The sequence below is a fragment of the Solanum dulcamara genome, chromosome 8, assembly GCF_947179165.1.
Source record: "Solanum dulcamara chromosome 8, daSolDulc1.2, whole genome shotgun sequence".
NCBI lineage: Eukaryota > Viridiplantae > Streptophyta > Magnoliopsida > Solanales > Solanaceae > Solanum > Solanum dulcamara.
The window spans coordinates 74,311,123-74,327,801 of NC_077244.1; the positions used below are offsets into that span (position 1 = coordinate 74,311,123).

Here is a 16,679-nt window from a genome sequence, read left to right on the forward strand (position 1 = left end):
AATACATGTTGAGTTTGTACAGATTTGTTCTGATTCGTTTCTGGCCTTCTTTGATCTTCAAACCTTTTTTTTTCGTGCCTACAATTGTAATGAGATTGATGGGATTAATGCATTTGAATTTTAAGGGTCTAAAGTCCTAGTGCACCTCTAAAAATTTTCACGTCTTTTATTTTGACACCTTATTTAAGATTTATTCCTATTGAATACTTGGACAATATATTTAAGCAATTTTTTAAAAAAATAAATTTATTTTGGAATTTATATATATTGTGGCCAGTAAATTACTAATCAAAGAGTGAACATTCACAAGATCTATTGATTTTTTGAAATTTATGAATGAATGATTGGTGAATCGCATCCTCTCTCTTCCGATATAATATTCAGACAATAAAACTAGGATGAAATTGGATTTGCCAAATGTAAAGTTCAAACATTTGTTAATTAATGATTTCCTAGAAAATGCTCCGATGTGTTTGGTACGAAGAAAATGTTTTTTATGAAAAATGATTTTCTAGAAATATTTTCTTGAAAAATAAGTAGATTTTTTACTTATTTTTTAGTGTTTGATAAGTAATTAAGAAAATATTATCCTAAAAGCATCTATATGTTATATATAGTAAAAACACTATAAAGGTAGGATAGGATTGGGGTGGTGGGATGGTCAAGGGTTGGGGGGATTGGGTGGGTAGGAGGAGACAAAAAATTTGGAAAATTATTTTTCTTATGCAACTTATTTTCTTTATTTTCACTTGAGAGTCATTTTTCTCATTTTTAAGGATCTTATTTTTCTAGAAAAATTATTTTTCAAATATTCTAACCAATCAAACATTGAAAAATTGAAAGGATGTTTGCCCATCTAACACTAATTTTTAGAAATTATTTTAATTTTTAATTTTCTATAAATTAAAAAAACAAATCCTTCCTTTATAAAATAACTCTATTTTTTTTTCTCTCCAGTCAAAGTGCACAGAGACGCCGGCCAACTTGTGCCAATAGAGGGACAGAATTTTAGCACCCCTTTAATTTCCAAGAACTTTCTTATTTGCATTTTTAAATTACTGGTTTTCTGTTCGATATCTATGTTGAAAAACCAATTCTTCTAGATAATAATATTCCTCAAACAAACGGCAAAAACATACATATATTCCATATTATATTTACACTAAACCATATTAGTTTATAACGGTTGAGTATATGTGAGTTGTATAATGATAACTTTTTTTTTCGATTAAATTTTGATATTTTATTGATGAAGTAATGAGTAGAAAACACCACCTCGGACAAAGCTAATTCCCCACATGACCCAATCGATTAGAAATTGTATAATGATAACTATATATGTAAAGATGCATTTTATGCCTTCATTGAATTAATGTAAATATCGAGGTAGATAAATGTTTTTCAAGCAAAGCTTAATCTAGCCTATTCATCTGTTTTTTTTTTAGGATACAACTAATAGAACTTTTTTTTGGCACTCAATTGCAAGTTATTTTACTTTTTAAGTACTTAATAAAATGCAATATGCATAAAATAAAATTATCAGCAATAACAATAAAGTAATTATAATTAATGTGTGGCAAATTTTGATAACAACATAATGCATACATATAATATATCAACCAACATTATTTGAGCCAGGTTAAAGAAATAAATCTTGTGTTTAACTCAATCTCAAAAGCTAGTTTATGAGGAAAATATTATTATCCAAAATTATAAAATGAGATCACTCATCTGATCTTTAACATACGATGTGGACTCCTCAGTACACCCAAAGCTAAACATAGCCAGACATCTATCCTTGGGAAATTAATATGAGAAGGCCTAACATCGGCAAACAAGATCTTGTGACGCATCTTGCTTTGTTATCATGTTATAAAATTTGGACCTAACTTAACTCATTCTTTCTTCATCTGACGTGAAACTCTTTAACCAAGAAAAGATCAAAGAATCATATATATATACACACACTTGATGTTCTTAATTTTCTTCTAAATTTAAAAAATTTAAGAACTATTCATCATAACTTTGAACTCATCAAAGCTAAGAACTCCATCACCATCAAGATCAAATCTTTGAATCATAGCTTTGCAATTATCAATAGATTTAGACTCACCAAGTCTACTCAACATCCTCTTCAAACTCTTGGGGGTAATTTGGCCACTTCCTTCCATTTCATACATCTCAAATGCTCCTCTCAACTCACTCTCTTTATCATCCTTTTCTCCTAATTCCATTAATTTACTAAAATCCTCTAACCCTAACATTCCGTCCCCGTCCGAATCCGATAGCCTCACCGCTATCTCCGCCTCCTCCGTCGTCAGATCACCGCCTACCGCCCTCACGCACTTCCGTAGCTCCGCTGGCGACACTTTTCCATCTCCATCCTCATCAAAGTACGTAAATACCCTCTCCAATCGCTCGCTATTTTCACTACTACCAGTAGTAATTATACTCATGGAAAGAGTATTATTACGACTAATAGTAGTATCGTCGATTACTATCGGTGGCTTTTTCGATGAAATTTTGTTCTTTAATTTTGAGAAAACGGACTTGTTTACCGTATTAGAAATAGTAGTCTCCATGCACATACTATATGAAAAATCTGCACTTTTTTTTTCCAGCTATGAATATGATTATTATTTTTTTGGTAAACAATATTGTTATTGGATAGGATTTATATAGGAAGTTGTTAAATGGCGGTTGTAAAGTCGGTATTGCGTGGGATTTGCGCGTACGGAAGTTTCGTGCTGGGCTGCAGAAATTAATGTGTCATTTTCGTTGGCTTTTCTTTATATTAAAAAATAGTCAAAAGTAAAGGAAAAGTGTGGGTGAAGATCTCTATGATATTATTGTTAGATTATATTTATGGGATTATATTTATGGATAGTATGATGATAATGTGAATATATATGGTGAGAATAATGTGAATATATATGGTATATTAAAAATGTTATTAATAATGATGTTAGTATTAATTATGTTGACATTAATTATTATGAGCTCATTTTTTATATATTATTTTGTTTAGTGTATTAAAAATAGTATTTTCGTACAATTTTTTTTAAAAAAAATATTATTTATAAAAATATTCTCCATAAAAACAAGAAAAAAGGATGTGAAAAAAGTTTTAAGGTACAAATATGTCTTAACCATGTTAATGCATACATGAAACTCTAGCATATTCTGATAACATGATTTGTCATGTATAAATTATACATAGTATTATATCAAATAGAATATATATGACTAAGTTATACAGATATTGAAGAAGTGCACCAAAAAAAATATTACGATAATCAAAATTAATGTATGGATTATTTTTTTCAATATATCAAATGTACCCGTGTATGTTATTGTTGTATATTATGATATTATTGCCACGTGGGAGGATTCTGAGTATGGGGGATGGGAGGACGTATATATGTTGATAAAAATATTGCCATCATGCGACATGGAGGCTTTTAAATATAAGTAAGCCTCGTCTAAATTTTTGGTCTTCCTTTCTTTAATATATTTTTATTACAAAATAAAAACTTTTTATCGAAAAGAACGTTGGGGGTTTGAACCTTGATAAGTTTTTTTATTTTTTGATTTTTCACCTGATGTTCGGAGCTCATGGAGCTCTGTATTCTAAATCCGGATCATGCATTCGGACGTAGCGCTCCGAACATGATTTTTTTCATATCTAGGCTCGAATCCGAAACTTCTGATTAAGGGTGAAGCAGTCCCACCACTGCACCACAACCCATATTGGTCAACCTTGATATGTTGATATCTTTCCTGTAAAGAAAGCTGGCCAGTTTGTTTTACATTGCATGAATATCTAAAATAGTAGAATTCCTGTTCTGTTTCACATTTTCTGTCAAACCTTTTTAATTCAATTCATAAATTAATATGAAGTGTACATTGCAATGCACACACAATAAATTAAACAACTTTGAAGATAAACTAGTAACATAATAATTAGTTGGGAGACAAAAGCGATTTATAGAAGCTTCATAAATCGCATGCTACGAATGCGTTTTATGAAGCTTTGATAAATCACCTAGCTGGTGCGATTATGAAGCTTTCATCTCAAATTCCATATGCATAAGTAACTTATTTGTTGATCTACTTGATTGTTTTTTTCTTTTCCATAAGTGGATTAGTTGATAAATTTACATGTTATTTTCAAGAATTTGAGTTCCTAAGTGATCAAAGAAAGTCAAGAAGTATTTGATACAATTAAGCAAAGTTTGATCAATACTATGATTGCAAGGCTACAAATAAAGAACTTTGTGGCAAGCAAATCCTGATAAAAAACGACTTTATACTACATTCAATAAAACCCTTTTTGAATTAATTAATCACAAATCATATTAATTGGTTCATCACAAATTCTATGTTGACTCGGTAGCTTGTACCAGAAGTTTGCAATGCGTTTTATAAATCACAAATATTGAATGTGATTTTAATTTCGTTCACAATTCCCTCAATGTGTTTTATAAACTGTATTCAACTAATGCACTTTGTTATTAATAGTTCACATTGCCATTCACACCCAGTAAATTAAACAACTTTGAAGACAAAATACCAAAAAGATAAAGTTTCTTTTGTCTCCCATTTGTTAAAGGCTAGAGCCGTTTGGACAAACAATCCTTTGAAAAGATCTATTGAGATAATAAATTTGTCGAAAGTTGAAAATGTGTTTAGATTGTAGCCTATATTTTTATTTTAAATAAAAATGTTAGGGTTTTAGGGAAAAAAAATCTTTGAAAATTGAAATGTGTGCTTTATTCCACATAGGTGTGTAAAGGGTTTAAAAGCCATTGACAATTGTTGTAATATTTTGATCAGTTAGATTTACATGTGGTTTCACTATTAAAGTTGAATTTTGGTAAATTTGTAGTAGCACCCTTATTTCTACTTTACTTATTACTTCCTCCATTGGGGTTTTAATTTTCATGATAAGATTTTGCACAATTATTAAAAAATATATTAATTAGGAGCGTTATTTAACTAATATATCCCTTATTAATTCTTTGATCTTTATCCATCTATGTGCCTCTTAATTCTAGAATAATTAATGCTAAGGGTAAAGTTGAAAAAACATAATTAATTTTCTGTTAATTATTTAAATTGACAACTATTTTGGGACAACTATTTTTAGTATACATAACAATTAAAATGGGACAGACAGAATATGAGGTACTACTCTTATTGTAATCATCGACGGACTCAAGATTTAAAGACGGATATATGCTAAGTCTAGTAAGGAGTCATTTTGGACAATTTACTTTCACGGGCGGGTATCACTATAGCTTAGCTTGTTATGTCCCGTCAAATGTCATCCGAACTTTTGTGATGGCGGTACAGTGGCGAAGCTAGGAATTTGGTAAAGAATATGCAATTTTTTTTTAATTGTATTAAGAGTGTATAAAATTAAATATACATTCATAATAACTAACATTTAATATTTATACACCACATAAATTTTTAGTGAAGAATATACACCGGACCACCCTTCGCCTGAGTTGGCTCTGCCCATGGTTGATACCATGGCAAACAGGTGGCATAAGAAGTTGGGTGTATATGAAGTTTAATTTGATGATGGGTTGTTAAGTTTTGTTCTTTATAGCATGGAATTACAAATGATTTGGATGAAGGGTTGTTAAGTTTTGTTATTTATAGTGTGGAGAGAGAAGTGATTTGGGTGAGGGAAGGAAAAAAAAATAATCCACGTAATGTGGCAAATATAAAATTTGAACCTAGGTCACAAATTAAGCAAAACAACAACTTCAATTCAATCAACATTTTATTTTTCAAGGTGCCTAATGTAATATATAATCGCACAGATCTTTTCTGAACGGGATTCGACGACTCTCTTACCATACATACATGTTTACATTTAATTGTAATCTAGTAATTTTAAAAATGACTTCTTACGCAACTGTATAGGTGACAAAAGAAATTCAACAAAAATGATGGCATATGTGATATATTGATATTGTATAAATAATGTATAATATGTATATATAATGTATAAGAGATGTAATATATCCATATACATAATTTATACTATATTTATACGTTGCAGCAGTTTTTCTTCTTTATTGGATTAATTATTTAATTTATGTTTCAATCAACAGTTATATTTATTTTTAAATTTTATATTAATCCGACATTATAACGTGAATAAGAAGAAAAAGAGTTTTTCAACTTGAAATTAAATACCAGGACAAAAGTTTGAGTCATGGAGATTCCATTGGAGTCCCAAAGGAGAAATAGACAAACTCCCATCTATTTTACACTTCAAGAAAGTTTCGAAAGTCAAGATAGTTTCGAAAATCAGATTGGATTGGCTAGTAAAAATTATGTTTTAAGTCAATAAAAACTATAAATTAATATGGATGACAAGAAGATGACAAAGCAAGGTTGCCAAAATAGAGATTTATGTAACATAACATAACAAAATGCTTAGATTTTATATAATATTAAAAAAGGAATTTATGTAATATTAAAAAGATAGGAATAAATAATAATTAATTCTTTGAACTACGTGATTTTTAAAAACTTTACTAAATTTTATGCGACCAAACAATTTTGAAGTCAAAGAATCGATTTTTACCAAATAGGGAGTATATGAAAATTCTACTATTAACAAGTGTCCGGGGTTGTCAGATTAATGACTATAGATTCAATTTCTATAAGGAAGCAGAACAAGAAAGGACCATATACTATATATACGTTGATAATAATTTTAACTAAAAATAATTTATAATTGTTAAATTGTGTATGGATGTCCTTGTCCCAAGTGGGGCCCACTGAAAAGTGGGCAATTTGCCCACTTGGTATTCATTTTTCTTTGTCCCACTATCTTCCTCTTTCTGCCTATATATAGGCATAGACATAGATACAAATAAAATACATCATACGAGAGAACATACATAGTTTCACTTTTGTTTCTCCTTTCTTCCTTCATATTTTGTCTGTCTCACTTGATATATTTAGTTTATTTTCATTACACGTTATCAGCACGAAGCTCTGCTATTTATTCAAGGTAACAAAAGTGGTAAGAGTTTTATTTAAATTTATTTTCATAAAATGACAAATATTTCAAAAATTGAATTTACTGCTCTTGATATCTCTGGAAAAGGCTACTCATCATGGGCACTTGATGCCGAAATTCATTTAGAATCAATAGGTCTGGCAGACACCATTAAAGATGACAATATGGCATCCAATCAAGACCGTGTTAAAGCAATGATATTTCTCCATCACCATCTTGACGAGGCTAAAATTACAATATCTCACATTAAAAGACTCCCTTAAATTGTGGAAAAATTTAAAAGAAAGATATGACCACCTGAAGTTGGTCATGCTTCCACAAGCTCGTCATGATTGGCTAAATCTGAGATTAATGGATTTCAAAAATATAACTGAATATAATTCTGCTCTGTTTAGAATTATAGCTCAGTTAAATTTATGCGGAGAAGAGATCACTGAGCAAGATAAACTTGAAAAGACATACTCCACATTTCCACCCGCGAATATGCTCCTGCAGCAGCAATATCGCAAAAAAGAATTTAAAAAATATTCTGAATTACTTTCTCACCTTCTTATTGTTGAAAGACATAATGAACTATTAATGAAAAATCATGATAGTCGACCAGTTGGTTCTTTGTCACTCCCTGAAGTGAATCAGGCAAATTCTAACCAATGAGAAAGAGGTCATGGCCCCAATCGTGGTCGTGATCGTGGTCAAAGAAGAAATTTTAATCATGATACTCGGCTGACACCGAGAAATGACAGCAATATAAAAGGCAGGGTAAAAAGCCAGAAGCTTTACCCAAAAAAAATTCAGAAACAATATGTCATAGATGTGGAGGTGTGGGGCACTGGTCGCGGATTTGCCGGTCATTAAAGCGCCTTGTTCAGCTATATCAGGCATCTCTAAAAAGGGCAAAAAATAATTCAGAGACGAATTTTATCTCTGAAGATAATATTGAACCCATGCATTTGGATGTAGCTGATTTCTTTAATTTTCCAAATGAAAATATGAATATTGATAAGACTAATAATATGTAAATATATTTCTTTTTATCTGTATTAAATATGATGTTTGTATTTTCCTAGTCAATATAAATAAATAAAATTTATGTAATATACCATGTGTTAATACGTATTTTATTTCTTATTAAAAAAATATGAAAATGCCTCAAATCTTATTTGGATCAATGAAAAATTAAGAGGATATTTGTGTAATTGATAGTGGAACAACTCATGCTATTTTTAAAGACGAGAAATATTTTTCTAATTTGCTTAAAAGAAAAGCTAATGTTAATACAATATCTGGTAATTCAAAAATTATAGAAGGCTCCGGAAGAGCTACTATAATTCTGCCTAAGGGGACAAAAATTGTTATAGAAGATGCACTATTTTCTTCTAAATCCCCAAGAAACTTGTTAAGTTTTAAAGATATCCGCAGAAATGGATATCATGTTGAGACACTAAATGAAATGAATATTGAATATCTTGGTATAACCAAGAGTGTCTCAGGCCAGAAATATATTTTGGAAAAATTACCAATTCTGTCATCTGGCCTATATTATGCAAAAATTAGTGCAATTGAAGCACATATGATCGTAAACCAGAAGTTTACTGATCCAAATACATTTGTGCTATGGCATGATCGAATAGGTCATCCTGGATCAATAACTATGAGACGAATTCTTAAAAATTCAACTGGACATCCGTTAAAGAACTAAAAGATTCTTACAAATGATGAATTTTCATGTGCTGCTTGTTATCAAGGCAAATTAATTGCCAGACCATCGATCCTGAAGGTTGGCATCGAATCTCCTGGCTTTTTAGAGCGTATACATGGAGATATATGTGGACCTATTCATCCACCTAGTGGATTGTTTAGATATTTTATGGTCCTAATAGATGCATCATCTAGATGGTCTCATGTGTGCCTGTTATCATCTCGCAACCTGGCATTTGCGAAGTTGTTAGCACAAATAATAACATTGATAGCGTAATTCACAGATTATCCAATTAAGACCATTCGCCTTGATAATGTTGGAGAATTTACATCCCAAGCATTTAATGATTATTGCTTATCAATTGGGATAAAAATTGAATATCCTGTTGCTCATGTTCATACTCAAAATGGCCTTGCAGTGTCATTTATAAAGCGCCTACAATTGATAGCAAGACCTCTACTAATGAAAACAAAATTGTCAATTACTGTTTGGGGTCATGCTATCTTACATGCAGCAGCACTTGTACGTCTCAGACTGACACATTATAATAAATTGTTATATCCCATATTTTTTTTATTTTTTTTTCACAATAGGATATTTTTGGGATAACGGTAACAAGTCAAGGGCAAGGCTATGTTTGATTTTGTTGGATACATAATTCTTATGACTAAATTGGGATGTGGAAATATTGGAAAAGTTTAAGGGTAAAATTGGAATTTCACATATGGAAATACTATAAAAGGGTTAAGGACAAAATTGGAATTTCACATGTGGAAATACTGTAAAAGGTTAAGGGCAAAATTGGAATTTCAACTTGGAAATATTATAAAAGGTGAGGGGCAAAATGGTAATTTCACCTATGATATCTTCCAACTCCTAGAACTTTCAAGATAATTGGAAGAAGTTAGAAGAGCAAAAATTCTAAGGAAAAAAGAAGAGAGTTTCAGCCAAGGTAAGAAAAAAATAACTCCTTGAAATTTCATCCCTAAAATTATAATTTCTTGATATTTCCACTAAATCAAGGGTCCTCTATAACATGGTAAATTTATTTTGGAAGATAGAAGGCTTGTTTGATTGATTTGGAGCTTTGATTAAGTGAAGAAGTTAGAAGGAAAAGGTAAGAATTAATCCAATTTCTTTGTGTTATGAAGTTTGTTGATGTTGTAGTATGTAGAGATGTGTAGAATTTATGGAAATATGAAAGTTTGCATGGTGGATTTTACATATGTATAAATCCATGTATATGAAGATTGTGGGGGCAAAATGAATTAAATTTTTTTGTAGTATTTTAGTAGTAGTTATGGAGTAATAGTTATGGTAAAAATTTTATGTTGGAATTGGAAGTTGAATGAATTTATTTGAAGTTGAAAATATGGGTAGGTGATGAAATGGAAAAAAAAATTAAGTTTGTATAGTTTGTTAGTTGTGTTATGATTCTTATAATATAAGTGAAGCTTAAATGGGTTAAGTTGGTATTGAATGGATTGTAGAGAATTATGTATTTTTAGTATGATTTTATAATATTATGGAAGTAAAGTTGTTAAAAGTGTGGATTGTTGATGTTGATTATGAAGTTGAAAGAAGAAAATGAATTATAATAGTTTTGTTGCATTTATGGAATTTTTGGGTGAAATATGGAATTGATGAATATTGGATAGTTTACTTGGAATATTTTTCACTTATGTTGGAATGAGTTGAAATTAATTAGAACACGAAATATTCATATTTATTTGGAAATGCAAAGTTGGGTTGAAAGTTGTTGCACTATTTGGAAAAGAAACCAATTTATGTTATGATGCATTTTAAATTGATTGTTGATGGTATTGGTGTTGTTGTTGGCATACTTGTTGATATTGTGGCCGAGTTGAAATCTCGGGGTTGTCATATATATAGGGGAGATGCTGTCGAAATTTTTGTAGGCAAGTATTGGTTAAGATTGGATTCTTAAAGTTTTATGAATAGTAATTGGTAAATGTGATCAATTGTAGATTTTGGAGGAAACGGGAATTGAATTTGGACAACCGTAAAAGGTCGATAAGGTATGTAAAACTTTACCTTTTCTTCTATTGGCATGTCTTAGGTATAATAGGTTTGGATACGAGCCTCGGGGATAACTCTACTCTTCGGAATCAACACCTAAATTTGACCCTTTTCTATTCAGTAGAATTGAATTAAGTATTTATGAATATTTTTGAAAAATTGTCTAAACCTCTAGAATTTGCACAAATAGGCCCCGACTATCTTGAAACTCTTATAAATAATGTTATGAATGTTAACACCTATAATTTCGATACGCCACCTCATTTGTCCGAGGTGGGCCCCACTATTTCGATTTTTTTTTCTTTGTTACTCCGTTTGACTTATATTAGTTAGAATTTAAAGGAAACTCTTTGCTCCTCTTCCAAATATCATATGATTAATTATTTCGTTAAGTCCCATAATATATTCTGAAATATGGAAATAATTTCAGAAAATTATTTTGACATAGACTATCGGGACATTGAAAAGACTTACACTATTATTATTATTCAAGTATTTTTATATATGATTTGTTATCAAAATTATGCTATCAAGTCTGTATAAATATTTTGTATTTTAAATTGCATTTAGTCTCTCACTACTCTACTCGTGCATACTGTAACCACTCTTTCACTGAGCCTGGGCCAGGGTATGTTATCAAGCGTATTTCTTTGCATTATTCACCGTGCCCCAATGTGAAGGGGCAGGTACACCATGTACATGGGGTGGTGTATGTTATGCCACTTAGTTATGTTGTGCCATGTACACATATGATATGATTTGATATGATTTGATATGGCCATCTGATCTGATGTAATCTGTTATGGAGACATTCCCTACTCTGATGTTATGATGTGTTGTGGTGCCAATGATGGGAGGGCGACCAAGTTTTGTTCACCGAGTCCCACGAAATGGGGCCGGATATGGCATATGTCTTTGCATATATGATTTGTGATTATGATAAGCATTTTGAAATTCTGAACATTTATTTCATTTTCTGCACCTACTATTCAGATTATGGTTTTATTTATTACAGTTCATGCTTTACATATTCGGTACATTTTTTGTACTGACCCCCTTTCTTCGGGGGCTGCGTTACATGCCTGCAGGTACCGAAGTTCAATTTGCTGATCCACCTGTTTAGGATATTTGCTGCGTCGTTGACAGTGATCCTTTGTTCGGAGCTTGTATTTTGGTACTGACTTTATCTCTGTATATTTAGATATGTTGGTCAGGGGTACGACGGGGCCCTGTCCCGTCATATTACTATGCTATCATCTGTAGAGGTCTGTAGACAGAGTTATGTTGTGGGTTTTGTATATATGTTTTGGGTTGTGTGTGTTTCGTGACGGCCTATCAGCCCTCGTGCCTACATCTATTTTTGTGATCTATTTAGCAATCTTTTCTAATCACTACCTATGTTTATTCGATTAAAATGTTAATTTGGGATAAGGCTACGTTTGGGTGCCCAACTCGGGCACCAGTCACGGCCTACGGGGTTGGATCGTGATATAAATACTCTCCGTCGCAATTAGTATTTGGGCATGAGCCAAATATAGCCCATTTAAAATTTTTTGGTTGTGCGGTATATGTGCCTGTAGCACCACCACAACGTACAAAAATGGGCTCTCAATGAAGGTTGGGCATAGATGTTGGGTTTGACTCACCCTCCATAATTCGATACCTTGAACCGTTGACTGGAGACTTATTCACTGCTCGATTTGCAGATTGTCGGTTTGATGAAATAATTTCCCCGCCATTAGGGGGAGAGAAAAAGGAACCCGAAAAAGAAAAAGAAATTGCGTGAAAAATTTCATCACTATCACATTTTGATCCACGTATCCGCACATGTGAACAGGAGGTCCAGAAGATCATCCATTTGCAGAAAATAGCAAATCAAATGCCAGATGCATTTACTGATTTGAAACGAATAACTAAGTCACATATCCCTGCAGTGAATATATCTATCCGGATTGATGTCCCAAAAGGACCATCTACAAGTATCATAGCTTTTGAATCCCAAACACGCCAGAAGCATGGTAGACCGTTGGGTTCAAAGGATAAAAATCCTAGAAAGAGAAGCGTGAGAAATAATAAAGATGATACTACAATAGAACCTCCTGAAGAAGGTCAAGATTTGAGTAATCCTGATATTCCTGAAGAAATCAGTGAACCCGAAACTCAAGTAAATGAAGAACTTTTAATAAATTCTTTCGGTGATGAGATAAATTTAGATCGATCTAAAATCACGGTTGACAATGTTTTTGCATATAATGTTGCACTTAACCTCATGCAAGATAGTGAAAGTCTTGAGCCTAAATCCATCGAAGAATGTCGATGTAGATGTGATTGGCCAGAATGGCAAAAGGCAATTCAATCAGAATTAGACTCACTTGCTAAACGTGAGGTTTTTGGACCTGTAGTCCAAACCCCTGAAGGTGTAAAACCAGTTGGCTATAAATGGGTTTTTGTTAGAAAACGAAATGAGAGAAATGAAATTGTAAGATATAAGGCACGCCTTGTTGCACAAGGATTCTCTCAAAGACCGGGAGTCAACTATGAAGAAACATATTCACCTGTTATGGATGGAATAACATTTCGATATCTCATCAGTTTAGCTGTACATAAAAATCTTGAAATACACCTAATGGATGTAGTTACAGCTTACCTTTATGGTTCATTTGATAATGAAATTTACATGAAAATCCCAGAAGGATTAAAATTGCTTGAAGCATGTAATAAATCTCTAGAGATGTACTCAATAAAACTGCAAAGATCATTATATGGTCTGAAACAATCAGGGCGCATGTGGTATAATCGCCTAAGTGAGTACTTAATAAATGAAGGCTATATTAATGATGTTATTTATCCATGTGTTTTTATTAAGAAAACGGAATCAAAGTTTGTCATACTCGCCGTTTATGTTGATGACATAAATCTCATTAGAACCCCTGAAGAGGTCCAAAAGGCAATTGAATATCTAAAGAAAGAATTTGAAATGAAAGACCTTGGAAAGATAAAACTTTGTCTAGGTCTGCAAATTGAATATTTAGCAGACGGGGTTTTTGTTCATCAATCTGCCTACACTGAGAAAAACTTAAAAAAGATTTTACATGGACAAAGCACATCCATTAAGTACTCCAATGGTTGTTCGATCACTTGAAGTGGAAAAAGATCAATTTCGACCTCCAGGAGAGGATGGAGAAATTCTTGGTCCTGAAGTATCATATCTTAGTGCTATTGGTGCACTTATGTATCTTGCTAACGCAACTATACCTGATATAACATTTTCTGTTAATTTGCTAGCAAGGTATAGTTCATCCCCAACGCGAAGGCATTGGAACGGTATCAAATATATTTTGCGATACCTGAAGGGTACTATTGATATGAGTTTGTTTTATACTAACAAAGGTTGCGCAGACCTTATTGGTTATGCAGATGTATGTTATTTATCAGACCCACATAAAGCTCAATCTTAGACAGGCTATCTATTTACACACGGAGGAACTGCTATATCATGGCGATCTACAAAACAGTCCATTGTTGCTACTTCTTCAAATCATGCTGAAATAATAGCAATTCATGAAGCAAGTAGAGAATGTGTGTGGTTGGGATCGATGATACAGTTCATCAAAGAAAGATGTGGTCTGGAAAATAATGTTAAAGTACCCACAATTATATTTGAAGACAATGCCGCGTGTATAGCTCAATTAAAATGTGGCTTCATAAAAGAAGACAGAACGAAACATATTTTACCAAAATTATTCTTCACACATGATCTGCAAAAGAATGGTGATATTTATGTACAACAAGTTCGTTCAAGTGATAATCTTGCAGATTTATTCACAAAGGTATTAACAACATCAACTTTTGATAAATTAAGATATAAGGTTGGAATGCGTTGTCTCCAAAATATCAAATGAAGTTTTCATCAGGGGGAGTAAAATGCACGCTGCACTCTTTTTTCCTTAACCAAGGTTTTGTTCCACTGAGTTTTCCTTATAAGGTTTTTAACGAGGCATCATTCAAGGCGTATTACCATATGTGTGTACTCTTTTTTCTTCACTAGGTTTTTTTTCACTGGATTTTTCCTAAGTAAGGTTTTAACGAGGCACAACATCTATGGAGGTTCAGAATAACTATTTATATTTATTTATTTTCTAAAATATTTTTAGACATCCAAGGGGGAGTGTTAAATTGTGTATGGATGTCCTTGTCCCAAGTGGGGCCCACTGAAAAGTGGGCAATTTGCCCACTTGGTATTCATTTTTCTTTGTCCCACTATCTTCCTCTTTCTGCCTATATATAGGCATAGACATAGATACAAATAAAACACATCATACGAGAGAACATACATAGTTTCACTTTTGTTTCTCCTTTCTTCCTTCATATTCTCTCTATCTCACTTGATATATTTAGTTTATTTTCATTGCAATAATGTAATTTTTCTTCAACAAAAGTTTGAAGAAATCCATGCTTCTCTACCTAGCTCCACTTCTAATTATGTTCCTTTTGGATATAGGAGAGAACTAGTAACACTTTGGTAGGAATCTACTTTAGATAGATATTTAAATCAAACTATACTAAGTTATTTGAAAAATTAAGGTGAGAATATGTATTACTATTTTTATTTTAATTTATGTGTCATACTTTTTTTAATTTATTCTAACTAGAATGTCATATTTTTATATTCAAAAATAAATTAATTTTAGAATTTTACCATAATTTATAGCATATAAATGTTTAAGGCCTGTTTTAAATATAAGCATTTTTTATAGTTTATAGTTTGAGAAACACACTCAGTGGTGTGTGTAATATATTCTCTCTACTCTTTTTATTTTTTGAAAAAAACCTTGTCACATGAAATTTCACATGGATAAAATATTTCACTTTGACAAAAATTAAATAAACTATTAATATTAGTTAAAATTTAAAGGCTAAAGTATTTCTACCCCCAATAAAAGAAAAAAAAATATTTTTTTATAAAAGAAATTACTTTTTGAAAAAAGAATTTATTTTTGTAAAAAATAAAATTTAAAATATTTTGCTCACGCACTCCACCACATCCACCACCCCCTCACACAATCCCCGTCCTTTTATTTTTTTTATAAAATACTATAAAAAAAATTCATATTTCACCCCTTCCCCCACTCCTTCCTAGAAAATGTTAGTATTCTTATTTTTCTTAAAAATAAAATTATACCTACCCCATCTAACCCTCCGCTCTTAATTTATATATATATTTTTTATATTTTTCTCATTTTGTGTTAGATATGTACATATATTTTTAGAAAAATATTTTTTCCTACTTGCGTACCGAATATAACAGAAATAAATTTTTTATTTTAAGAAAAGTCTTGCGGCAGGTATGAAATACTTTCCTAAAATCATATGTATATATCTAATACAAAACGGAAAAAAAATAAAAGCGGAGGGTTAGGTGAGGCGGGGTAAAAAAATTTTAAAAAAATATCTAAATTATTATTTGAGGGGGGGAGGCAGGGAGATGAAGTAAGAATTTTTTTTAAAATTTTTATAAAAAAAAATTAATAAATAAAAATAAAACGAAAAAGTGGGGTGGGGGGTGGGGATATGATGAGAAAAAGTTGTGGAGTGAGGTAACAAAAATAATTTTATATTTTATTTTATAATTTTTTTGGACGGGAGATAGTAATCCTTTAATCATCAATTTAAACTAATTCTAATAATTTATTTAATTTTTGTTAAGGTGGAATGTTTTATTCATGTGGAGTGTAATGTGATAAATTTTTTAAAATGAAAGAGAAAGTGTAGTACACACAATATGATGAGAGTGAAATTAAAGAGAGATGTGTGTTTCTCAAATTAATAAATGATTGTTTAGGTATGAAATTCACACTTTCAATAGGTTATGTATGAAACTCAAAAAAAAAA

General features: G+C 31.4%; 1 protein-coding gene and 1 long non-coding RNA gene across 2 annotated transcripts; one reads left to right on the top strand and one right to left on the bottom strand.

The window, feature by feature from the left end:
* Positions 1 to 1,559: 1,559 nt before the first annotated feature.
* On the bottom strand, positions 1,560 to 2,630 carry LOC129899118 (putative calcium-binding protein CML19). Its single transcript, XM_055973941.1, has one exon. The coding sequence runs from the start codon at positions 2,586 to 2,588 to the stop codon at positions 2,004 to 2,006; it is 585 nt and encodes a 194-aa protein (XP_055829916.1). The 5' UTR covers positions 2,589 to 2,630; the 3' UTR covers positions 1,560 to 2,003.
* Positions 2,631 to 10,283: 7,653 nt separating this feature from the next.
* Positions 10,284 to 12,178, top strand: LOC129900834 (uncharacterized). The gene is made up of 2 exons (XR_008769705.1): positions 10,284 to 10,786; positions 11,876 to 12,178. It is a non-coding gene; the product is annotated as an uncharacterized LOC129900834 (long non-coding RNA).
* Positions 12,179 to 16,679: the final 4,501 nt, after the last annotated feature.